The sequence below is a fragment of the Ursus americanus genome, chromosome 24, assembly GCF_024610735.1.
Source record: "Ursus americanus isolate L20-20 chromosome 24, mUrsAme1.1.p, whole genome shotgun sequence".
Classification (NCBI taxonomy): domain Eukaryota; kingdom Metazoa; phylum Chordata; class Mammalia; order Carnivora; family Ursidae; genus Ursus; species Ursus americanus.
Genome location: NC_142150.1, coordinates 30,425,726 through 30,451,919, shown reverse-complemented (window position 1 = coordinate 30,451,919; position 26,194 = coordinate 30,425,726). Strand labels below are relative to the sequence as shown.

General features: G+C 55.5%; 1 protein-coding gene and 1 long non-coding RNA gene across 7 annotated transcripts in view; one reads left to right on the top strand and one right to left on the bottom strand.

Moving 5' to 3' along the window:
- Nucleotides 1–22,436, bottom strand: part of DGKZ (diacylglycerol kinase zeta) — a 41,092-nt gene extending 18,656 nt beyond the window's left edge. For 2 of the 6 annotated variants that reach the window (XM_045808720.2, XM_045808721.2), the window contains exon 1: nt 11,324–11,585. In XM_045808720.2, the coding sequence (XP_045664676.1) occupies nt 11,324–11,484 (161 nt within the window). In that variant the 5' untranslated portion in view covers nt 11,485–11,585. Of the gene's footprint in view, nt 1–11,323; nt 11,592–13,560; nt 13,752–22,209 lie in introns of those variants that run through there. The other 4 variants (XM_045808719.2, XM_045808726.2, XM_087854781.1 and 1 more) reach the window with 4 other exon arrangements.
- On the top strand, nt 13,765–16,347 carry LOC123799578 (uncharacterized). Its single transcript, XR_006781655.2, has 4 exons — nt 13,765–13,910; nt 14,160–14,314; nt 15,362–15,417; nt 15,574–16,347. It is a non-coding gene; the product is annotated as an uncharacterized LOC123799578 (long non-coding RNA).
- Nucleotides 22,437–26,194: the final 3,758 nt, after the last annotated feature.

Sequence of the window (26,194 nt, the reverse complement as noted above, 5' to 3'; positions counted from 1 at the left end):
CACACCCATCCTGTTCAGAATGCCACCCCCCCGCCCCCGCCAGCTTACACTCCTGGCTCTCGGGTTGAGAGTGGCAGCTCTCAAACTTCCACGACCCTTCACACTCTTAAAAATTACTGAAGATCCCCGAAAGATTTTGTTGACAGGGGTAAGAGCTATATTGCTATTTACCATATTAGAAGTTGAGACTGAGAAATTTAAAAAATATTGACTCATCTAAAAATAATAAACTTGGGGCACCTGGGTGCCTCAGTCGGTTGAGCGTCTGCCTTTGGCTCAGGTCATGATCCCGGGGTCCTGGGATCGAGCCCCGCATCAGGCTCCCTGCTCATTGGGGAGTCTGCTTCTCCCTCTCCTCTCTGCTTGTGCTCTTGTATGCCCTCTCTCCCAAATAAATAAATAAAATCTTAAAAAAAAAAAAAAAGACAAAACCCCCCAATAAACTCATTATGTGTTAACATAAATAACACACTTCTCTTTTTTTTAAAAAAAAAAAAACTGTACTTTCTAAAAAAAATTAGCTAGAAGAGTGTCATTGTTTTAATTTTTGCAAATCTCTTTAATTTCTGGCTTAATAGAAGACAGCTGGATTCTCCTGTCTGCCTCTGCAGTCCATCTGCTGTGATATGTTGTTTTGGTTGAGTATGTGAAGAAAATCCTGCCTCATACTGACACGTAGTTAGAAGAGGAAAGAGTGTTTTAATAGCCTTTTCTGGCAATTATTGTTCTTTGCTACTCCATCAAAATATGACAAGTGGTAATTTCTTAAAGGTTAGTGGCTATGTGGAATCTGAAACCATATCAACGAACCTTTCACTGGTCTATCTCGCATTTTGAATTCTTCAAAATCAAGCACTGGAAAATATATTTTACTGAGTTATGCAGATCTTCCCAATGTTGACACATTTCCTTATACAAAATCAAAAAATCACACTTGCTAACACCACTACTGGTCTCATCAGAAAGTCCTGGGAAGCTGTCAGGCCCTAGACAGTGGATACACAGTTTCCAAAATTCTAATTTTTGCTTTTCAAAGGCTCAAATTTTATCATTAGCAACCAATACTGATACCGGTTTTGAAGTAACAAGCTCACTTCATTCATTTGTGAGAAAATGTCTGACAAATACTGAAGAGTTCTGTCTGTCAGGTGTTCTCTCAAGTTAAAACGGTGTTCCTTAAAAAACGTAACTAGGACAGCTTGCCACTGAGCAGCAAAACTGCCTTAACGTAGATTTCACACTTCTTCACACAGAATATTTGAAAAGATGTATACTCAAGGATCTGGTCTTTGTAAAATTAATACATTTTACTGCATTCTGATGTTGTGAGCGTGAAGCATACAACAGCTGCTAGTTTATGGGGGGGCCACTGCCTTGGTTTGGGCTGAAGTTCCAGCCGCTTCACACCACCTTGTCTTTGCACCCTCAATACAAATGTTAACATGGTGAAAAGGGCATGAGCCAGGGCAGCTCTGAAAGTATTATTATGCAAATAGTTTTGACCGTACCAATCCTCTGAAAGGGTCTAGGGCACCCCTAGGACCATATTTTGGGAACCACCAGCTCAGAATGAATTCCGAATCCTCTGGCCTGGCAAATGTGGCTTCTGCGGTATGGCACGAACTCAGCCGCCTATGTCCTGACACAAACCCGTGGGCTCTGACCGAGCCATCCTACCCTGTCCCCCAATCTGGCCGTGCACACAGCACAGCTTCTGCCTGGAATACTGGCCCCTTCCTACCTTGTACCAAATTCCCACCTGCTCACAGCTGCCCCAGCCAAGAATTCACCACTCCCACTATTCACCTCACACCACCTACTTGGCTTCTCTGCCACTGGACCCCTGGGAGCCCTAATTCTTTCAAATCCATATGCCTTGTTCCTCCCACGCAGCCACCAGGCCACAAGCTCCTGGGGGCCAGGGCCCAGGTCTTGTGCATTCAGGCATGCCCAGCACAGTGCCTGGCAGTGAGTCCGGTGTTTACCACCAATCAGCTCAGGAGGAAGGAAAAGGGAATTCCGTGGGGGAGGGGCGAGAGCCGTAAGGGAAGAGAAGGGCTTCCTCCGCCTTGGGTACCGCACCCAAGGGCTGACCACAGGGCCCAGGCTGGCCCAGGCCACTTCTCTTTGTTGGGCACAAGGGGAGGGCAACAACCTTTGTTTTAGCAGCTACCTTCCCCTCCTCTCCAGAGGACCTGAAGAGTGACCAGCTGAGGCCCTCTTCGGGGCTAGGGGCCATGGCCCACTCCACACTCTCCATGGCTTTCCTTGTAAAACTTGGACAGCAGGACTTGGCAACATGAGGGTGGTGGGCAAAGAGGGGAGAGGAAGGGTGACTCAGATGCTTGGGGGGCTGGGCCCAGGCCCAAGCCCCCACTCTGAGCTCCTTGCTGAAGCACCCCCATCTCTCCTTCGTGTCCCGAGTCCTGCGAAGCCTGGGAGAAACGTCTTTGCGATGACTGACTGACTGACTCGTTCCTTTAGAGCCTCCCCTCCAAGCCATCCCTGCACCGGCACCACAGCTCATTCTAGAGTGCCCGCTGCCCCGATTGGCTTTCCACTGTCAGCTGGGCAAAACGCAAAGCCCTGGGCCAGGACTGGCCTGGCCTGTCGGCCTCCTGGCCCATCTCTTCTGTACTTCCTTACATTTTATTTGACAGAAACACAACGTGCTCTGTGCCAGGCACTGTTCTAAGCATTTTACAAATTTAAACTCATTGAACGTCATAAAAATTATTAGCATTATTATCCCTGTTTTATAGGTGAGGAAACTGAGGCACAAAGGGATTGAATAACGTGCCTGTAGTCATACAGCTAGGAAGTGGCAAAGCAGGGACTCTAAGCCAGGAGTCTGGTCCAGGTCCATGCTCGCACCCCTTCACTCCCCACCTCTGGACGGGGCTCTCTGTGCTCGTGTGTCTCTGGCAGCTGGTAGTCTATCTGGAATACCATTCCCTCTTCTGCTTAGTGACCTCTCTCATCTTTTTCCTCTTGTCTTTTCAGAGTTGGCTCAGACATTGGCTCTGCTGGAAAGTTCCTCCCAGCCCCCTCTCCCGGGGGGTTAGCTGCTCCCACGCTCAGGCCCTCTCTCGGTTATTCTCAGCCATCAGCGCTAGTTGGCGAGTCTGTATCTCCCACCAGACCGTGAGCCCCCGGGGACCATGAACTGCCCGTAATTGCATCCCCAGGGTCTAGAAGTGCCGGACGAGGACTGAAGAGTGAATGGAGGAAAAAGTGAATGGTCCAGGCTCTGCTGCATGGATGAAGCTGTGAGCAAAGAGCTTCGGGCACGCCAACCCAGAGGCCGGCCGGCTCCTGCGGCCTTCTTACCAGCACTGGGTGGACACGCTGCTGGTTTGGGCTGCGCTCTTGCATCTCAGAGGCACACACTGAAACTGATCCCTGATGGGGTTGCTGATATATCTCCAAGTCTCCCAACCCCCTCCCGGACCCCCACGTCCTTCTTCCCTCGTGGCTAAGACCTCTCGTTGCCTTCTCCTGTATCTGCAGCAGGCTCCCATTCCCCATCTGTGTGGAGCAGCATGCCCCCTCATCCCTCATTCAAAATTTAACTCCCTCTCTGAGCTTTCTGTCCATGTTGCTCCCTCCTCCATCCCCTAGAAGATCTTCTCTCTTCTGGGAATCGGCTGTCAACCCCTCCCCCCTCCAACTCCGCAGCCCTGCTTCCATGCACCACACACAGGGCCTTTTCCTACCTTTCTGGCCAGCACTGTGTCTAAAATCTCTTGGAGAAGTTGCAGGAGACAAAGAGCTTCTGCGAGGATTTGGACTCAAAGGTCCAGAGGGGTTCTATTCTGCCTCTGACCAGCTACAGGACCTCAAGTCAAGTCTCTCACCCTATCTGAGCCTCAATTTCCTCATCTGATACCTGGGGAATAACACCCACACTGTCTTCCTCATGGGAGCTTGAGAGTTTGTTCATGGTAACCAATTCTACAGTTGACCAAAACTTTAAAGAAAGGAAATTAACTCCAGAGACCTAAAAATTAGGACAACCACTTTGAAGCATGGCTTGGCAATGACTATCTAAGGGGAAGATACACCACCCTGTAACCAAGCACCGGTGGGCTGAACACAAGAGGACCGTGTACTGGAACAGTCTCTGAAGGACTGCTTCCAATGGAAGAGATGCTGCCAACAACCTAACTGTCCGCCAACAGGGTACTGGGCAAATAGGCTGTCATACAGCTACAAAAAGGACTGGTATACAGCAGTCAAAATGGGTACATCGAGGGGCGCCTGGGTGGCACAGCGGTTAAGCGTCTGTCTTCGGCTCAGGGCGTGATCCCGGCGTTATGGGATTGAGCCCCACATCAGGCCCCTCCGCTATGAGCCTGCTTCTTCCTCTCCCACTCCCCCTGCTTGTGTTCCCTCTCTCACTGGCTGTCTCTATCTCTGTCGAATAAATAAATAAAATCTTTAAAAAAAAAAATGGGTACATCGAGCTCATGTCTCAAGATGGTTAAATCTCCAAAACGATAAGAAGGAAAAAACCTGAATTCAGAATATGTACAGTACACCATTTAAATCAAGTGCAAAGCCATACGGAACAGTCCTGTATGTTGCTGCGGAGAGATAGCTATGTAGGAAACATTTTTAAAAGGCATGAGAATACAAACACCAAAAAACAGGATTGTGGTTTCCTCTGCGGAGGGAAACAGGGGGCTTCTACCCCTATCTAAAGTAAATACAGCACGATGGTAAGATCGGACCAAACGAAGTGGTGGGTGTTACATGATTCTGTATGTTTTTGTTTTGTTTTCTTAAAGATTTTATTTATTTATTTGACAGAGAGAGAGACAGCCAGCGAGAGAGGGAACATAGGCAGGGGGAGTGGGAGAGGAAGAAGCAGGCTCCCAGCGGAGAAGCCTGATGCGGGGCTCGGTCCCAGATCGCCGGGATCACGCCCTGAGCCGAAGGCAGACACTTAATGACTGAGCCACCCAGGCGCCCCCTGTATGTTTTTTTAATTGTAAAATCTTTTGTGTTTTTTAAAAGACTTTTAAAATAATTTTTAAGAAAGTCCCCTCAGAGGGAGAACAGTTCCCTGGGGTTGCCTTGGGTCTTCCGTGGATGGGTTTCAGCAGTGGCATGGAACCTCAACTGTGTTCCTTACACTGTCTCATAGTAGGAACCCCGTGTCTGTGGGGCCGGAAGGTCTCCCCCCAAAGGATGCCTTCCAGGGGAGGGTGAGCGGGCGGCAGGTTGTGTCAGTGGGGTGTCTGTGTGGGCTGGGGAGCAGGAACCAGCTTGCTCCCTTTCACAACCGCCCCCGCCTTAGTAAAATGTCAGCAAGCTGGGGAAGGGGGGGCGGAGAGCCAGGCAAGCTGTTAACCCGCGAGATGCTGATGCTGGGGCGTGGGTGGTGCAGGCCCAGGCTCCCAGACAGCTATTTTGGCATGTGCTGTGATCGGGCTCAGCCCTGGCAGGGGACAGGCCTCTACGTGGGAGCTCTGGACTGGCGCTCTGCCAGGAGCAAGGGGGAGGAGGTCTCTGAAAGGGAGGGAGAGGGCTCTGGGGCCCTTCCTCTCTCTTCAGACCTCTCACCGTGAGGCGCTCAGTACAAATGAGGCCCAGTGCACTGTGCTCTCCTCCCCAGCACCTCTCCTCAGGCCACAGGCCACCCGTGACCTCAGGGCGATATCAAGGGTTCCTTTGAACATGTCTCTTGAGTCTTCTGCAACCTGCACTTTGAAAGCAAGGTAAAAGATCACAGACTTGCCCCTCCACTCCACACCCAGCCAGGGAGCCCATGACACCCTGCTAACAACCCATTCTCCCTCATAGTCTCATAGTCCCATGCCCAAGGGTACCTCCAGCCCAGCCTTGCTCTCCTGTGGGGTCCAGGAGCAGAACATCTCACGGGTCTCACTCTACTCCCACACAAGACAAAAATCTCTTCCATCTCACAGAGCACTCAAACCCCTTTTTAGGCTCTACCAGTTTGGGGATGGGAGACTAAAACAGAAAAGGGTGCTAGTAAGTCGGACGGACGGCCTGTGTTGTGAAAACATCCAGTGTGAGCTGTGAGATCCTGGGCCAGGCCCCTGTCCTCTTTGAGCCTTTCTTTCTCATGTGTAAAATGGGAATAAAACCAACTACGAGATTGTTCTAAGGATTACATGAAACGGACAGATTTACAGACTTCTGGCAACTGTTAACTGCCAGAGAAAGAGGAGCCTGCACATCGCACACCTGGATGCAGGGGAGTGTGGGGGAGGGTGGGCGTGCTCATGTCCTCAGCCTCCTGCTCCTCTCTCTGGGCCACAAAGCCCCCCGGTCTCACTCAAACCTGCTCTCCACCACCTAGCCAGGTCCCTGGTGTCTCAGCTGAGGAAGGGGGGCAAAAAGGAAAGAGGGGAGAATGACAGCTCCTCAAGGGCATGTGGCCACTGCTCTGGCCTACTCTCTTCCCACCCAAAACTATCCTCCTAGGCTCCCAGCCCTGACTAGAGCACCAGGCAGGTCCCACGCTGAGAACTCTGGGGGTACCCTCAGGGTATCAGGGGCTCCACAAAGGAAACAGAGGAAGCAGTCCAGGGGAGCAAGAAAGGAGTGCTTGGCACCACCCAGAGATGTACCCATTAACCCTAGCTGCGAACAAGGGGAGCTGGTAAGCCCAGATGCGGTACAGCAGTGTCCCCTTCTTGCCCACACCGTCTCCCATGATGACTTACACAACTGCCCAGGTGGCGGCAGCAGCCCCAGGAGAGGCAGAGGGGGCCAGGAGGAGGACAGGTGGAGGGTAGGGTGGACGGTGCCAGACGAGGATTCCTCATGACACAAGGAAGGCTGCGGGGTCCTGAGTGTGGTACAAATTGACATGATACTGGAGTCAGGGGACTGGTGTTGGGATCCCAGAAAAGCCCCAACTAGCTGCAAGACCTTGGCCCAGTCAGGACCACATCCTGGGGCCTCAATCTTTAGGGAGGGGGAGGGGTTGGGCCAGGTGCTGTGGAAGCTCCCGCCCAGCCTGCCTTCTCCCTCCTTCTGATTGGCTCTGCCCTAGCAGTCAGAGTATCAGGTAACTGGCCTGTGGGAGATGTCTGTGGGTCCACCCACAGCAGGTGTTCGGTACAAGTGGACCAGCGGGAAGGGGAATCTCCCCTCCCAGCACCCTCTCCACAATGGTAGCTGTCGCCCCCCTGTGTCGCTCTAGCTATACTGCAAGGACAAGTTGCCCGTCAGCTTCTGGACCCTGAAACTCTCTCCAGCCTTTGTAGGGATATAGGGACCCAACCTCTGCTTCTAGAGCCCAGCACAGGCCAAGCCTCAGGGCCAGTGTGCCCACTCACTTCCTCCTCTGCTTGTGGGGATGACTGGTGAATCCTGGAAAGGACTCCAGGAAGCCAAGGAGGGCAGGTGTGATTCTCTTTCCCCAACCTCTAGCTGCCCAGGGCCTAGGCTTTCTCTGACTAGGGTCACTCAGTCCTTCCTCTGTCCTTGCCTGGGAGGATACCCACTCTCCTGCTCTCTTTTGCCAGCTGGGGCAGCACTATACCCTGAGATTTGACCTTTTTGGAGTACGGCACAGAGAGAAAATGACAAGAGTTGCCCATCCCCTCCCCTGACCTCTAAGCCAGAGACTCTGGCAGGCGTGTGACAGCAGAGGAAGACGGGACAGTCCTATCCTAGTTCACAACCTCAGCTGGCTCCACGCTGGCACATGACATTGCGGGGGTGGGGGGTGGGGTAGCCGAATGGGGTAAACTGATGCACAGCTCAGCCACTGCGGTCCCTTTTTCTTCTCTAGCTGGCAGGAATCCAGGGACTCCGACTTGCACCTGGTCCTCTAGACACCTGGGCCACTCCCAGTTTTAGCCTGAGTAGGACAAACCATGCAAAGAGGCTCCTTTCCTCCCAGACAACCCGGCACACAGACAGGGGTTCTCGACTCTGCAAGAGGCGTCCCTCACACGTGCCTCCCCAACCACTGCAGAAACCACCCCAGACTTCAGCTCAGGCAGCCCAGCGGGCACCCTCCACCAGTCTGGACTTCAGGCCCGTGCTCACTTGGAGCCATGTGGCATCACCTCTAAATGGGACCTATTGTCTCAAACTTGTTCCACAGGTGCATTTCCTGCCCTCTGGGAACTAGTGACTTTGAGCACTAAGGAAGGGCAGCGGTGGCAGAGCCAATGCTCAGACTCCCAGGGCCTCTGCAGGCCCGGGCTCCTTATGTCTAGGTGTGTGAAGCGCCAAGTAATTTCTGATGCCCCTGAGGTGCAAAACCAGTTAATCCACAAGCTGTGCGACCAGCCCAGGGTCAGGCTGCTGGGACCAGGCCAGAGGATAAGCGAATGCTCCCTCAGGATGGGCCCTGGAAGAACAGGAGACGGAGTCAATTTCCCTCCCACTTCTGACTGATCACCCCCTAGGCCAATAGGATCTGAAGGATAAGGACAGAGGAAAACCCATATGTCCTGGGATTAGGGCAGGGCCTATACCAACTCTTCCGGGAGGGGTTGATGGTTCCCAGCAAGGATCCCTGAGGTGGAAGGGAGCTGGGGGGATCATGACCCAGCTTTTTGTCTTGCTGCGCTAAAAGAGAAGAGATTCTTACTGTTCCCCAGATTCCAAGAGGGTGAAGCCAGTTGTGAGGGTCTAAGACATGCTTTAAGGAAAAACCTCTTTAAGGAAGATGCCAAAGAGGGTGCCATCCAGAGACTGTTCTACCTGCCCAGATTGGGGATGGCAAACGCGCGGCCCACGTACCACCACTACCCCTCCCAAGCCCACAGCAGAGTGCTGATTATAGAACTCAACCACCAAGCCAAGATCCGAATGCAGCTTCAGCAGCCACGACCAATCTATTTGTTATCTCTGGTTCTCCCTTCTAGCCACTGTCCATTCACTTATCAGGACCCGCAGCCCCAAGGTGTGAGGATGGGGTAAATGCAGAGAGTGGAAGCTCAACGAGAAGCAAGAGCCTGGTTACGGATGAACATGGAGCCTGAGGAAAAGATGGAGAGGAGGGGCTGGCTTCAGCGAGGGCACTGGGGACTTGCACCTGAAAATGGCAACCAGCAAACGTGGCTGGACGAGATTAAAAAAAAAAACAAAACCATACATTAAAGGGGCCATGCCCAAAGCAAGTGTACTATTCCAAATGTCTGCCCCTACGCTCCAACCAAAGCAAGGGAGAGGGCGTCAGCCCCAGTGGGCATCTGATTCTCTGAGTTCCCAGGCCTGTCAGTAAGGTCTTTTCCCTCACTGCCCTCTCCCTGACTCTACTGGGTTTTCTGAATATATTCATTTCTGAATGCCCCACTGCCCCAGCACAGTGCTACTACGCAGACACTCCTTACACGCTCCCAGAGGTCGCTGTGGATTTTCTTCTCATTAAGCAGCCTATCAGATCACTTACCATCCCCAGAGTGATGTAATACTTTGGTCCTCAAACCTGGTAGCGTATTAGAAACACTTGCGAAGCTTAAAAAAAAAACCACCCAGGCCCAATCTGCAGACCTGATGAGTCAGGCATGCTAAGGATAAGATCTAGGAATTTGAATTTCCTAAAGCTCCCTAGGTCACTGTGATGTTCTGTTCGGGAACCTGGTATAGAGAAAGGGTTTTGGACTAGAGTTCGAACGATCTCTCTCCCTCTTACTTGCTGTGTGACTCTACTTATCTCTTTGAGCCTGTGTTTTTCCTCATCTATAAAAATGGAAAAGTCACACCTATCCTGCTTTGTTGGTTCTCTTGCTTCTTGTTCTTCCCCCTGAACATGCCTCACGTTCATGCCACATGCACAAACCTGCGCCCTTCAGGAGGGGCACAGCCACAGGTCACAAGAGCCCAACACTTGGTACCCTGTGGGCAGGGACAGGAAGCCTCTGGTGGAGCCCCTCCCTCCCCCTCCGGAGCCTGTGAACACTGGAGGCTACATCCTGCAGAGCTGGGTGTAAACTGCTCCATCTTGTAGGGCTGTGGGTGACAAAACAGAGGTACTGGAAGCCTTGCTCCCTGCCCCGTTTAATATGACATTGAAGCTTGTGTGGCTTCACAATAGCTCACGGAGCTCCACCTGCCAGTGTGAGAATCCTGATCTCTGGGTGTGCTTGGTGACAAAGACACAAAGAACAGGGCCCTGGCCAGGGTAAGGCTGGCAGAGGGCATAGGTCAGCATTACAGGTTCGCCAACCCGCACAACAGGAGAAAACTGCCCACGTTAATGGTGGGTAAAGTCTACCCTGGGAAGGGTCAGGGCAAAGCTCGGGGAGGGGGTGTGCCGAATGCCACAAAGCCAGGGCAACTGAAGAAAAGTGAGAGGGAGGCCTTGGGCAGGCTCCAAGTGGTCAGAGTCCAGCCTGAGTTGGCTCTGGGGTCCTTAGCTGATTGGCTGCAAGCTCCCTGGCCACTGGAGAAGGGCAGGAGTCAGTCAGGAAAAAGCCCAAGGAGCCAGGTGGGGTACTCATGGGGCTCCACCTTCCCTCACCTTACACCAGGGCTGCATGGCAGGAAGCGACTCCCAGCCAATACTGGCACACATGCCATGAGCTGCCTGCACTCAATCTTTCCACACCCTCCCCCAGTTCCTCACCAGAGTCCTGGTCGACCCTGTCCCAGGCATAAGACGGTGACGTCTGGTGTGCCGGAGGAGGGGGCAGGAGGGAGCTTGAACAGCCAGCACAGACTCCAGACTGCAGCCCACCCCATCCCTCACCCAGCAAGAGCCGGATGGGGGTAGGGGGAGAAATGCCTACTGCCTAGCAGAGGTAGAGGTTGGGGGGGTCTCTCCGCTAATTAAGAGCAATACAGAACAGGTGGCCAGGCACACCCAACCTCAAGGAGAGGCTTAAAGTGATGAGCAGTTAGCTCAGCGACCAGTGCTCCTGGACAGCCATGTGTTGTGACAGTATTAACAGAGGCCATGTTCTGCAGATGCCATGCAGTGGTGGGAGGCGAACGGCCCCACCGAGGCGCGGGGGTGGGCGGGTGCCGTGAGCCCCCCCCAACCTCACTGCGGCCAGGGGACTCAGGGCCCCCTGCTCTCTCAGTGCCAAGAACCGGTGAGTGTCCCGTCATGGGGGCCCTACCTGCCGGTCCCACCCTGCAGGCAAGTTGGAATCTGACCCTGTCTCGGTACCACAGAGGAGGCGCGCTAAGCTGCCGGTGCCAGTGCCGGGACGCTGGGGGATGACCCCGACGCGGAGCCAACCCAAGACAGCCCGTACCGCCGGTACCCGGCGGAGACCTCCACTCGGTGTCAGTCCCGAGACGGCCGTGGGACGCCTCCCGGTGCCCGGCGCGGTATGCGCCCGGTGCCGCCGTGCCCACCCCGCTGCCGTCGCGCGCTCACCTGTGCCCGAAGAGACGCAGCCCTGGGAAGCGCCGCTTGTTGAGGCGCCGTGGCGCCTTGTCCGGCTCGGGACCGGCGTCGCGCTCGGAGCCGCTGGACGAGGCGGAGGCCGACTCCGAGTCGCTGCTCCGGGCCTCGGGGCTGCCGTCCCGCGGCTCCATCCGGCCCTAGCCCCGGCCGGCGGCGGGCCCGCGGGAGACGCCCATGCCGGGCCGGCGGCCGGGGCTCAGCACGCCGGCTCCGCGCCGCCTGCCGCGGCCATGGCGCGCCCTCGCTCCGCCCGCCCCGCGCCGCGCGCCCCCGCGCCCCACGCCCAGGTGCTCGGGAAGCGGCCGCCGCTCCAGGAAGTGCCGCCAGCCGCGGCCGCAGGACCCCGCATAGCTGGCCGGGCCGCTGCCTGCCCGCCGCCGAGCACGCCCCCTCGGCTGCGCGGCAGCACCGGCTCGCGGCGCCCTCTGCCGGCCGCCTGCCGCGCCGCCACCCGCCTCGGCAGCCGGGAGAGGGAGGGGCCCGGGAGGGGCGGGGCCCCGGAGGTCCCGCCTCCCCACCCCTAGGCAGGTCCTCCTGGATCCCAGTGTCTCTTTGGGGCCTCACACAGCCGCACTGAGCACACCCAGGCACACGCGATCGTCTCCTCCCCTTAGCCCCGCCCCGAACAACCTACACGCTCCCAAGTGAACACCCGCGAGGGCAGCTGTCACCACCTCTCTGCCACAGCCACACCTGCACAGACACCTCTCTTGCGCACCCTGTGCCCACTCCCAACCACTCATACAGTCTCCACCCTTACCCCCTTGGCTCTCCCAAATCACACCCCCAGGAACAGAAGTCATACGGTGTTCCCCATCCACCCAGAACAAACACGCCTCTCACACACACTTATGCTCACCCATTACTTGAACTAACACTTCCCACCCCAGCGTCACACTCAGATATATATACCAGGACCAAAGTCACTCAGTGACCCTACGCACACCAACAAAGAACATACACGTTTCTCATACAAATTCATCTCTCCTCAGCTCTTCACAGTTGTTTCCAACCCTTTTGCACACGCCTAACGTCGTGTTTTCCCAACACAATATAAACGGATCCTGTAGCTCTCTTACACTACAGGAGTTACCCGCACGCCTCTTACACACTCATATGTACACGTAAGGACCACACTCTCATTCACCAACACAGACACCCAGAGGGAACATACACACCTATCTCCTGCTCACAGATTCCCCCAGAACAGTGACATGTTGCCACGTCCCCCTTATGCATGTATCACCCACCCAGAAACATACCTCACAGACACACACACACAGCCCCAAAGGCAGCAGAGGTTGTCCCCCTCTAGAGATGAGGAAAGCAGTTGGAGCCAGAGCGGTCACCTGGGGGTGGCCCAGCCAGGACCCACGCAGGGAACCAGCCGCTGGGGCAGCCTCTGACCGCCACCCCTGCAGGGCTGACAAAGGGAGGCCAGGAACCTCCCAAACTCTGCCACCCTGGTGCCCACATCAGTTGCCCGCTGTTTCTGTTAGCACTCCTCTCTGCAAAGCCACATCCTGTGTCACCTTCACTTTCACCCTCTCCTCTGGGCTTCTGGCGGCCCGTTTTCCAGCCTTGCCCAGCCACATATAACCCATGCTCAGGGCTGTGACCTGTGGTCAAGCCTGTGGCTTTGAGAAATAGCCAGCACCCAGAAGCTCAGAACTTTCTCCCAGCGTCCTTCAAGGTTTCTGTGGACCTGGAGAAGGACTGACCAGGGAGGTGGGGCACCGGCCCTCCAGCCAGCAAAGGTGCCAGGGGGACCAGGAGGAGGGCCGTGAAATCCCCAAGTGGGCCTGACACTGTCCTCCTGGGGTGCACGGGTCCCTCTGAGGAAGTTTCCCAATGGTTCTGACACCAAGCTCTGTCTGAGGGAGGAGATCAGAGGCAGTTGGAGACCCCACAGAGTTTGCACACAGCCTTACAACACCCAGCACCACACTCCTGTGGGGGCTCTTCTTCCCAGATCTCCCTGCTGTTAGCTCCCTCAACCCAGCCTCCTGCCACACGGTCCCCCCAACAATTCAAACATCAGAACCCTCTCCCCCTGTCAAGAACCCCTTTGCCCTTGTCTGAGCCTCTGCGGAGCCACTGGACTACAGGACTACAAGCTCACATTTGCCACCACCCCCGCCCCAGAGAAAGGACTCAGAGAGGGCCAGAAGTCCCGTGCCCATTCCTGGGCCACCTCGAGTACCTACTGTGTCCGGGGGGCCTCGGTGGGGATCTGTGGCACGTCCCACGAGCGGTAGCGCCACATCTGCCTCAGTGCCCCCGGCCTTTCCCCTTCTTCTGTCCCCAGCGCCTCCGCGGGGCCCAGAGCTGTGGCCTCATCGCAGCCTCCCCCGGTACTGTGGCCAGCCCCTAGTACGCTCATCCTGCCCCTGCCCGGCGACTCTCTTCCTCTTTCGGCACTTCCTGACCGGGGGGCCCTGCGAGAGGCCGGCCGGCCGGCTGCCCCGCAAGAGGACGAAGGCCCCGTAGGCGCCTTCCGCTGGCTGGGGCAGGAGGCTGGTTGGGAAGAGGAGCTGCCTGCGAGGGCAGGAGGCAGGTGAGGACAAGCCCAGCCCAGCAGCCGGGAGACGGCCCGAGTCAGAGGCTGCCCGTCAACCGCCAGGCTTGCCTGGGCTGGAATCCGAACTTCGAGCTTCAGTCCGGCCTTCCTCTCTGCTCAGACTCTCTGTGATCTTCCCCTCTCGGTCCTGCTAAGATCTCCCACTTCATCACGACTATGTGGGTACACTGGGTGGGCAGTGGCCAGCCCCCACACACGCCTCTCTCTCCTTCACGCCTCTGCCAGCATCACAGGGCTGGGCGCACAGGACAGCACTGGAGGGGAAAGAGTAACCAGAACGGAGCCGGAAGATGTGGGCTCATGCCCTGTTTCTGCCACTTACTGGATCAGGTCAGAGAGGGTGACTTCTCTGAGCCACCTTCAATCCTTTCTGGAATAAGGTAGGATATAAACAGATAGACTGATGAATATATGTCAGGGAGCTTTTCTGAGCCTCAGTTTTCTTATCTGTAACATGGAAGGGGGGGCAATAGTAATAATTGGGCTCATGGAGTTTAGTGAGGATTAAATAAGAGGTCAAAGGGTTTGCAAATTAATTCATTCAGTAAGTATTTATTCAGTGCCTTCTATGAATCAAGTGCTATATTAGACTAGATAGCCCTGAGCGAGGAACCAGGGCTCCAACCTCACAGAGCTCAGATTCTAGTGCGGAAGACCACCAGGAAACAAATACTATATGAAATAATATCAGGAGTACTAAAGAGACCATGAAGCCAAAATGAAGGGGAAAGAGTTTGAGGAGGAGGAAAGAGTAGATCTCCTACCAGGGAAGACCTCTCTGAGGAGGTGACATTTGAGAACAGACCTAAATGAATCGAGAGAACAAATGACATGACTCTTTGGGAGAACAGCATTCTAGGTGGAAGGAACAGACACAGCAAAGGCCCTGAGTAAGGAATATACTCGATGGGCCTGAAAAATAGCGAAAAGCCCTGCTGGACTTTGAGGCCATTGTGAAGATTTAGTAAATAAATAGTAAAGCATACACTGACTCCTCGTTGTTAGGGTTGGTTCTGGGATGGAAATCGTCCCTTCCTCAAGCACTCTTTAATCACACTGTTCTGTAATTAGTTCTTGAGCTTTATACGTGTTTGTTACCCCAGAAAGGCTGTAAATCTCTCGAGGACAGAAATGGTGTCAGTTCAGTTCAATAAACATTTACGCTGCACAACTTGCAGACACAGGAATGTACACGATGCCATCCCAGCCCTCGGAAACCTCCATCTGGTGCTTTAGTTACCTTTGTGTCCCTCGTGACCGGAACATAATATTTCTCAATAAATATTTGTTTAATAAATTATGCTATGTCATGAATAACTAACACTCAGTCATGATAAAACAATGGTTAATATTTCTTGGACAGTTCTATGCCAGAAGCCTTTGGATCCTTACAATGACCCTATCCTGTTGTTTTCCTCCTTTTACAGATGGGGAAACTGAGGCCCAGAGCCACTAAGCTCATTTGTCCAAGGTCACCCAGCTGGTAAGTGGTAGAATTAAGAATCTCACCCCCAAGTCTGTATCCTTAAATAAGACATCCCTGCCTCTTTGGGGTTGAGACATAGCATAGTGATTACTCGGAGGCTCTCCCCCTTTACAGCAGCTCTCCCTCCAGCCCGTCATCTTTGAATTTCTCCAGGCAGGTCCTGTATGCTGTGGCCCATCAGAGACTCTGCCAGCCAGGCCAAGGCCTCTTTTAGAAGACGGCTTTGCGGGGCCATGTTCTCCTCTCCCAGAGATTCTGCAAGGAGCTGGAGCGGTTAAACAGAGGAAATGGGGCTGGGCTTGTTTCTGGCAGCTCCGGAGCAGCAGAGAGCAGGAAATGCGACTCCTGAAGGGGGAGGCGGACAGGCTGGAGGCTCCGAGAGGCAGAGCCGTCCTGACTGTGCGACCAGGAGCCCCTTAGGCTTGGGCTCCTCCAAGCTGCCAGCACTTTCCAGGTGGAGTTGGGAGGACAAGGCTGGAAGGGACAGGTGCACAGGGCTGGGGAGGATGCCCTTGACAGTTCCTAGGACAACATGTGCCAGCATTGGGGAGCTGGGGACCCCTCAAAATGCACCCAGATATGCACAGGAAGAGGAATCTGGGTAAGAAAATTATTCTGGGCTTTGTTGAGGCCCCAGAGGGTGAGGTGCTCTACTTTCAGTGGCCTGGATGAGCAAGTGGGAGCTGGGGAAAAGAAATGTACCAGGGCACGGAACGCTCAACCCACGATCTGGACAGCCTCTGCTCTCAAAACCAGCCCAGCCAGCCTCCTTGGCCTGACCTTCGAGGCTCCTTATGCTCTGGTTCCTGCTGCCTTTCTTTTTTTGCCTCTTTGTCCAGGCTTTCCCTGTGGATATTTTCGCTCAGCTCACACCATGCCAGTGCCCGCCTCACACTAGGTGCTCAATAAACATTGCTTCTCCTTTTTTCACACTTGTTTTAACATGCCACCCTCACCCCTGCCAATCCCTTCCGCCTTTGGTTCTCTCCTTGGCCTTTCTGCCCGTCAGGCTTGACCAATCAAAATCACCATGCTTCCAAACCCAGGCCCAAGAAGCAAAAGCGGGAAGGTGAAAAGAGTCCCAGACACAGGATCCACAGGATCGAACTCAAGCCCTTTGTTGTGTGACTCTGGGCACATCACTTACCATCTCTGGGTTGGACCAGATGATTTCTAAAATCTCTCTGCTCTGATTCATTTGACTCTCCTTCCCAGCCTCCAGGAGTTTACTTATTCATTTGTATGACAAATATCTTATAAACACCTAAGTCTCGAGTGCCGCCCTAGAGCCAGCGTTCTCACCCACTGATTTATCTCTGACACTCACTTCTGTCCCCAGGGATATTCCTAGATCGTGCGGCCTTTTGTACACATCAGTCTTGTGTCCTTACAAGACTCTTGACCCCGGTGCTGCTCGTAGCTCCGTGCTGAGTGCACAGTGTGTGCTCAGTGACTTCCCATGGAAGTGGAGAGGTGCTGAATGTAGGTGCCCACCAACTGAGCAGAAGGAGGGAGGCTGGCTTCCCGTTTGCACTAGCGGCTGTGGTGAGACATGGGGAGCTTTCTGAATCTAAGTCCCTCCTCAGCCGCTAAGCCTGTCCTCCAGGCACCTGCCGAAGCCCTTGGGAGCCATCCAAAGCCCAACAGCACCTGCTGATCGCTGGCTCTGCCCAGGTGCGGGGCCTCTGCCCCCACAGAGGAGACAGATGTACCTGAGTGGGGCTGCAGGTGCCACTGGCAAGTGACAGATGGAAATTTGATTAGACTCCTTCTGGGCAGCCTCATTAAAGTCATGTGCAGGAAGAAATCGGGAGGGGGGTCTGGGATCCTCCCCCACTGGGGCAAGAGAGCTGTGGGCCTAGCACTGGCAGCTCAAGGGCAGTCCCTCAATCCACGATCTCTCTTGGAAGCTGTCCCTGGGTACCTCCCAGGTCCCCAGGCTGGAGGCGAGCAGAGCCTGGGTGGTTCTTCCATTACTCTGGGTCAGCAGGATCTGCCCAAAGGAGCTCCCTCCCACCCCTGTTGTAGCCAAGCCCCCGGGACAGGATCAGCAGGCCTCCTGCCCTTCAAGCCTCCTACCCCTATCTATCAAGTCATAAGCCCCAGTTGCAGAAGCACCTTTCAGCCTTCTTGCCTCCTGTCCTACTACCCCCCCTAGAGATAGGTGCGTTTAGAGCCAAAAGAAAAGATCCTTAAAGATGAAAGTCCAGGCCCTTGGAAGCCTGAGTAAAAAGGGCTTTGGAGTGAACTGCCCAGTAGCCCTCAAATCCCCGCCTACTCTGAACACTGCCTAGTCTTCCTTCTGCAAACATCTGTAGGCTGAGGACACGGATCACGCACAGTCCAGCTCAGCAGGAAGCCAAATCTCATCCTAATGCCTTCCCTACCCACTTTGTATATCTTTGATGTGTGCCAAAATAGGGTTGGAGAAGGCCCTCTTTCTGGGATCCCAATCCCCGCACTGCTCTGGGCTCCACCTTTGAGCACTGCCCTCCATGGCCATTGACTCCCTAGTCAGCAAGAACCTCAGGTTTCTGAGGGAAGGAAGGATCTCCAGGCTGGGCCTGGTCCCTGCCCTTCCCAAAGGAAGGAAAATAGATAGACCCCCCCAGCTTCCAGCTTCCTCTGGCAGCGGACCCCTTCTCCAGCTCTAGCTTAGCTCTCTGCCCCCGGTTTTTGCATTTTTAATTCAGGACAGAATGTGATCTCTTGCAGCTCCTTGCTTTATCCTGTTGCTATTTAAATTACAAATCGGCCCCATCTCCCTGTCACTCTGGGGTTATTTTTAGCTTCTGGTAAATAGCGGCAGGGAGAGCTGGATCAGGTGCCCCTCCCTTGAGGAGCTGTGTCCCTGCAGCCCCATGCCCACAGGAGGGGCACCCTTCCCTGCCAGTTGGCACCCCCAGTCGCTCCCCCCCAGCCCCTCTCTGGAGGTGGAGGGGGCAGGGGGAGGGCTGCAGTCTGGGACGTGCACCCACGCTCAGCCCTCGCTTAGTCTCTGTTCAACTCTGCCACTCCCAGGTCTTATTACCCATCCATCACTCAGGGCAGACCTCCTTCAGGGGCCTTCCTGGACACCCCCCGCCCCGCCCCGCCCCGCCCCGCCCAGAGGTCCAGCTATAGAGGGCCAAAGATCTTCTAACTTGGGCCTCATCCTTGCTACAAGTCAGGAACTTTACATGTCTTATCTTCCTTAATCTTCCCAGCCCTTCTCCCGTGCGGTATTATTGCTCCTGTTTTCCATATGAGGAAACAGGGTCAGAGGGGAAAGTGACTCAACCGGCGAGGAAGGGCCCGGCTGGAATTAGAACCCAGGTCTCTCTGACCCCAAAGACTGCTTGCGTGTGCAGTGCCTGTCCCGGTGGAATGCGCGTGCCACTTTGCCCAACGCCCAGGTTGATTCCCAATGCCAGCCATCACTGTCTTGCCCGTGTGTTTGTCGCATCCCATCTATTGGGTCAGGGATGGGCAAACCACGGCCAATGGGCCATATCCGGCCTGCTGCCTGTTTTTGGGTGGCTGTGAGCTAAGAATGGTTTTTACAATTTTAAATGGTTGGGGAAAAAAGCAAAAGAATAATATTTGTGACAGTGGAAATGATATGAAATTTAAAGTTCAGGGTCTATAAATAAAGTTTTACTGGAATGCAGCCACGCTCATTCATTTACATATTGTCTGCGGCCACTTCTGCGCTACAATGACAGAGACTGTGGGACTTGCAAAGCCTAGGATATTTACTATTTGGCCCCATACAATTCATACTTTTGGCGGGGGAAGGGACCATGCCCCACACTCATACAGCACCTGGCCCAGGGCCGGAACTATAGATGCAGGTGCTGGTCCTCCTTCAGGGTCCTGTTGGGGCCGCAGGAGCACCCAGCTCAGGGGAGCCCCCTGCCAGCCACACGCGAGTGATTCAGCTCAAGTTACCTTTTCTCTCTCCTTCAGCTTCTTCACCGGTTTCTAGTGCTTCACTACCAAAATCACCTGGGAGGGTTTTTAAAGTTGAGCTGCTCAGGTCCAAGCCCGGACTACCTACAGCTGGGTCTCCAGGGCTAGGACTTTAAAGATCCCCAGGTGACCCGGTGTGGGAACCACTGGGCTTAGCTCCAGAGACCCCAGCTCTGCGTCTTCTGACCCTTTGAGAGCAAACCCAACGTTCCTGGTACCCCTCTGGCTTTTCCCAGGCTGGACGCTGCCCTCCAATGGTCTCTTGAGCCCAACCCTGAGCAGTCAGGACTTTCTCAAGTATAGGGGAGATAGCTTTCCTTCTTCAAGCCCAGATGCAGATACGAGAAGTTCCCCCACTCCCCTTGCCCACCAAGAGTCACTACTGGCACAGACCCGCCATCTTTCCATCCACCTAAAGCAGCTGCCAAGGTTGCATCCAGCCCACAATGGGGCTGCGGGAACCTATTTCCCAGAAGCCATCACGTCCCTAAAAGCTTCTAGTGTCCTGCTGAAAGCCCCTGGCCTCACTTACGTCAGAGATAGCCAGGCCTCAATCCTGCTTCCGCTTCCACCCCTCGCCCTCAGACTTTTGTGCCCCCGCATTTCTGTCTAAAAGCCTTTTCTCTCTGTGAAGGGCTTTCAACTGCTTTTCTTAGCAACTCCTCACAGCGGGGTGGGAGGTTTATCTGCGCGCCAGAGCTGCATGGAACTGTGGCAGGCGGAGGATTGAAAAAGGCCACTGTGGGCCCGAGTCTTGCCGCCCCCATCCCCCCTCTCCACACCCCCCCTGCGGCCTGTACAAGGAAGGGTGGCATCCGTCACCGGGATGTGCGGGACTGCAGCCACACGGGAGGGCTTAGCCAGAAACCCAGCTCATTCTGCTGGGGTCCCCCTGAGAAGCCCAGGGCTGTGCTTTTCCAGGGCCCTCTCCCAGGGGGGCTCTTGACTTGATGCCTTGTGCTGCTCTGGTCCTAAGATTGGGCTCCTAGCCTAACTGCGGGGTATGAGGAGATGGTGCCCTGTGTGATCTGTCCAGGGGTGACAGCTGGAGGCCCCCCTGGTGCTGTCTCCTGTAGCCCTCACACAGGGGAGCTGGAGGTCTCCTGATCCCTTTACAGCTAGGGAGGAGCCACAGCTGGGTCACCCTGCATCCTTTGTGACTAGAGGCCTCAAGGTTGGGCTGTGGAGGGGTGTCCATTCAGGAACCACTCTGGGGGGATCCCAGCCCTTGGCACTGCTTCAGTGGGGAGGGGGCACACGCACGCACACACACACACCCCATCTCAGCCCTTTCCTTATTCTCTGCTTCCAATCCTCTAAGCCTCAACCCCATTCCGGCCTCCTTTCCAGCTTCAGATGCTGTTTGTCCCCATTCCACAGCCAAGGAAAATCTTGGGGTCATCCCCTTATGTTACAGATGGAGAACTGAGGCTCAGAGACGGAGAGCTTGCCTAGCTCAAGCACATACAGCAAGTCCCCGGCAGAAGTGAGCTACAAGCCAGGTGTCTGGACTCCAAGACTAATATTTGTTCTAGGATTCTACATTCTATGCTCCATTCCCCGTCAGTCCCTGGCCCTCTCTCTTCCCCCAGAGGACTTTCAGGGGCTCTATTATCTGCAACCAGAAGGAAGGGGACAGATGATGACCTCCTCTCAGCCTGGCATTCTGGAAGACCTGCAAATGGAGCCCCCTGATTCCTTACATACCCTAGAAAGTGAAGGTAGAGCCCACGTGAACCCAACCTACTTCCTATTTATTCTGAGCATCTCACTTCATGGTGGTGATGTTTCCTCCCCTTCTCTTCCATTCTCCCTCAAGTGATGGAGGCCTAATGGTCTCATAGTCCACTCAAACCCTTCAAGCTCCCAGGGCTGGGCCAGTTTTATGAAACACCTTCCCAGAAGCCCCAGGGAGAAGCAGGGCAGCTTGAGACACACCTCAAGTCCCCAGGTTGTAAACAGACAGGAAACCTGTCTTCTCTAACAAGGCTGATGGCTTCAAGGACTCCAGATGCCTCAGTGTCCCCGCTGGACCCACCAGAGGAGGTCACTCTGGTCTAGGGGCTTTAGAGGGGCAGCAAGTCCAAGTTGAGGCTGTGGTCTGGGAGAGGAAGAGGAAGGGGAGGGCTGCCCCTGCCCTGCCTCCACCCACTCCTCAGACCCCTCCTCTGGGTAACTTACCCACTCTTGTTGGAGGGGCAGCCCTTCCTCACCCTATTCTAAGTCATAAATGTGGTCTCTGGGGCCCACTGCAGCAGATTCCTCCAGGAACCCCCCTGGGCAGGGATGGCAGGCCCAGGGAGGCTGGGGACATTTCACAGGCAGAAGATTTGGGATGCCAGTGAGGGGCTGTCAGGGCAAAGAGGTCCAGGAGGGGATTCCTGCTTCATGTCTAGGCAGCAGGGTCTCAGCCATGGTGGCCGAAAGCAACTTAGTCGCTTCTATGAGCCAGTGGTCAGCGCACAGGAAAGTTCAGGTAAGGCCTCTTGACTGAACGGGCGTCCCTCTTCCCCCGAAGAAGGGGCAGGGGCCATCTCCTGGCTCTCCTCAGCAGACAGACGTTTGTGAGGATCATGTCTCGCTTATTTCTCTCCTCTGCGCCTAGTACAGTGTCTGGTACTCAGCGTCAGGAATTCCATGTTGAACGAATAGAGAGGGGCTTCCAAAAGCGCCCTCTTCCCCTTGCACACGGAGAGCAGAGACCCCTTGGCAGTCATTTCTGAATCCCCAGGGCCTAGAGCAGCGCCAGGCAAGCAGCGGGGCCTCAACGAACGCCGATTGCAAAGGGGGGGGGGTGGTCCCAAGCGTTGCGCTTCCCTCTGCCCCCGCTCTCCTTACCTGTAGGACACCTGCTTGCGTAGGTGCATCTGGCGGAACCGCTCCTCCACCGGGGGCACAGGGGCCATGCCCCGCGGTCCCTCGGGCCACGGCTGCGAGACCTCGGCCTCCTCCCCCCGCCGGCAGCGCCGCCGCACCACCTCCTCCTCGGCTGCCCGGCCGCCGCCAGCCCCGTCCCCGCGGGGCCCTCCGCCGCCCGGCCCCTCGGCCATCCCGCTGCTGTCCTCTTCCCGCGGCTCCTGCGGCCTTTCGGGCTTGCCCGCTAAAGTTCAGTCTCCCTTCCTCCTGGGCCCGGGGACGCGAGGCGGGGAGGAAGGGAGGGAAGCCCTGGGGCCCGCACGTCCCTCCCGACGCCGGGGCTCAGACGACGGGAGCAGCGATTTGCCCGGCGCCGCGCCTGGGGAAGGCTGGCGGGGATCCTCCCGCGCCCGGGGGGTCCTTGGTGGGTGTCGGGGTGCTGCGTTGTGCGCGCTGGGGCGCTCCCCGGACGGCTGGAGCCGGAGCCCGAGCCGAGCCGGAGCCCGGGCGGCAAGCGCGCTCCTGCAGCCGCCGCCACTGCCGCGCACCAGAGTGTCACCTTAGAGACACCCGCCAGCCCGCGGGGTCCGGGGGGGAGGGCGCCGCCCCGCCCAGCCAGCCGGCTCGGGGCGCGGAGGGAGCGATCCCGGCCCAGCCGGCGGCGGGCACGAACCCTGCCCCGGGCCGAGGCCGGGGGTGTGGGGCGCCCGCCAGAGCCTGCGCCACCTTCCCCGCACCCCGATTCTCGGCAGCTGCCAATCACCGCCCCGCCCGTCAATCAGCTGCTGTCAGCCCCCCCCCCCCCCCCCGCAGCCCTTGTCCCGCGCTTTCCGGCTCCGGCATTCGCCGTTGCCGCGGGCAGGTGGGGAGGGGGGTCGGGGGCGGTGACAGGAGCTGGCTTTAACCCTGTCAGCGCCACGAGAATTTAGAGACCCAATTAGATTTGGGAAAGGGCACAGTAAAGGGAAAATGCTCTGGGATGCATTAAATTCGGGGATGGGCCTGATCGCCGGTAACGCGGTCTCTAGGCCTAGCGCTCTTCCGCACGGTTTCGGGAGAGGGACTCCCAGCTGGGTGTGGGGGTGGGATGGAGAGCTTCCCGACCCTGGAGCCCAGAGGCCTCAAGGCCCAGCTAGCTTCCTATGATCTTACCCCCCTGAGGCTCTTGGGTCAGGGTCTTCCCGAAGGTTGAATCACCCTCCTGTGAGTTGAAGCTGATGGGAGAGGAGGGAACCAATTCAGAAAGGAAGGACTAGAGGTCTCCTTGGAGTCCATTTTGGACTCCCCCTCTACTTCCCCCTCCAAATACCATGGTTCCCCCTTGCATCCTCTCCTCTTGTCCTTGGGATGTTCATCATCTGAACCTCACATCTCGATGGGGATGGGACCCTGGTGAACTTGTCAGATATAACACCTTCTATTCACCATCCCAGACTCATCTTTCTGAAGCCGGCCTTTGACCACAGCACTTACTCTCCCTCTGTGGAATTGAAGGTCTCCCTTTGCCTATACCGTTAGCCTGGCATTCAAGGCCTGCCTCCAGCTTCCCACATCCTATGCTCCAGTTTCATCTATTTCCTTCCACTCATCTGTGCTCCTTATTCTGGGAATTGGCGTCAGGCCTGTACAGCATTGTTCACCTGCAATCTCTTCCTGTTGATGTACTTCAAATTCTGGGGCTCCACTCAAATGCCCACTCCTCCGGGAAGTCTCCCCAGATGGCTCCAGCTGAAAGGCATGCTCCTTCCTCCCAGACCCCATTGCCCTCTGCACCAGGTATCTAGTCTGTGTCTAGTCTAGTCTGTGGCTCACCTTTTGCCACTGACCGTGAGCCCAGGGAGGTGGGAAGGACCAGACTCCCAGAAGTAGACAATGGGCTACAAAGGGTGACAGCTGCTCAGGGTTTGTCCAACTCTCACCGGCCCTGCAGTGGCCGTCCTCCTCTGTGCCTTTGCGCAGTGTGTCTCTTCTCTAAAATCCTGTCCATTAGGCAAGGCCATTCTCAAGTACCACACCCCCCATGAACCCCTCCCTGATACCCAGCTACAGATGCCACCTCTCTCCTTCAGCCCTCTAACTATTTCCTGGGCCTCTGTCGGGGCCCTCCCCTTCACACTCGAACAATAATTCACATCTCATTTGATTCTCACCACAACCCTGGGTGGTAGATATTATCACTTCCTCCCTGTTACAGATGAAGACACTGAGATGTCATTCGAATGATTCAAGCAAATAAATCACTTATTTAGTAAATAAAACCCCCGAAGGGCAGGACCCGGCTTGCCTCAGCTCTGCCTCCCACCTGTCTCTTGGTCCAGCCCTCCCATGTTGGATGAATGGAGTAAATGGAGTTGCATTTAAACTCCGTGGCCACAGGGAAGCTTCCTCCCTGAATCCAAGTTCTAAAGAAGCCCGCTGTTGGAGGGGGTGGGGCAGGGTACTTGGGAGCACCCCCCCCCCAACCTCCCAGTTTGCCCTTGGGATTGCTAATTTTCCAAGCAGCCTGGCTGAAGGTAACCTCCTATACCATGAATTATGGTAGTTCTGGCTGGATTTGACATTCCCTTGCCAGCTGCCTAGCTGCCCGGTTTCCAGGTTGGTTTTCCTTCTGCTCTTTCCTGCCGAGCTCTCCCCACTCAATCCTTTTTAAACTGAAGCATCTCCCCTCTGTCCTCACACCTCCCCCACTTAGGATGAGCTGCTGACTGTGTTTTGCTCATTTCCCAAGAATCCAAGGGAAAAAGGAAGGCCCTCTCCCCTGACCAGTCTGGCTACCTTCTGCAGGCTCTCCCAGCTGCAGGCTAGCTCTTCTGATCATCTCCAGCCCACTGCCTCTGCGCTCAGAAAATAAGAGCTAATGCCTTTTAGAGTGTTTACTGCATAGCTGACCTTGTGCTAAGAGCTTTGTGGGCAAGCTTTCACTTACCCCTCACCGCACCTTTACGAGGGTGGGGACTGTTTCACAGAGGAGGGCACTGAAGCTCTGTGAGCTAGGTGCCTTGCCAAGGTCGTGCACTGAACGGCAGGGCAGACATTAGCCCCTCCGCTCTTCACCGCCACTCTGATGACAAAGCAACAGAGTCTCCTTTGGAGGTGAGTTCCCAGCCTGTCTCCCCCAATGACCCAAAGAGCACTTGTTACCTACACCCCAATTTGGCCAGATGGCTCCTGGGACCATCCAGCCCTCTGGAATTGGAACCCTGCTCTGGCCTACTCCAGCTCCAGGCATTGCCCACCATTGTTCTCCCCGCTTCTAGAGCTTTGGTTCCCAGGTGTAACAAAGGGTTTGTTGTGGCAATCTGCACAGGATGACTGGCACCGGGACAGCCATCAGATGTGTGTGTGGCAAAGTGGGTTGTCAGCGGAGCGTGGAGGCTACAGCTCCATCACCAGGGATACGGGGGGAGGATAGGTGCCACCCCCTGAGGGGTGGTGATGCATGGCCCCAAGGAGCTGGAATGTCAACAGGTGGCTTGTGCAAGGGGATTAACGCTGCACCCTTACAGAGGCAGGAAGACTGTCGCAGGTGGACGGGCATAGGGCGGTGATCGCAGATGACCTCACTTAAATTGGCTCTCCAAGCCCTGAGCTCTCTGGGTTAGTTGCTCTAGGAAGCCCCAATGTCCTTGGATCTTTTTAAAAAATATTTTATTTTTTTGATAGAGAGGGAGAGGGCGTGCGTGAGCACACATCAATGGGGGGGAGGGGCAGAGAGAGAGACAGAGGGAGAAGCAGACTTCCTGCTGAGCAGGGAGCCCACCGATCCCAGGACTCTGGGATCATGACCTGAACAGAAGCAGACGCTTAACGGACTGAGCCACCCAGGCGCCCCTCCCCCCCCAATAAGATTTGTTTTTTGAGAGGGGAGGGGCAGAGGGAGAGTGAGAGAGAAACTCAAGCAGACTCTGCGCTGATCGTGGAGCCTGCTGGGGGCTTGGATCTCACGACCCTGAAATCAGACCTGAGC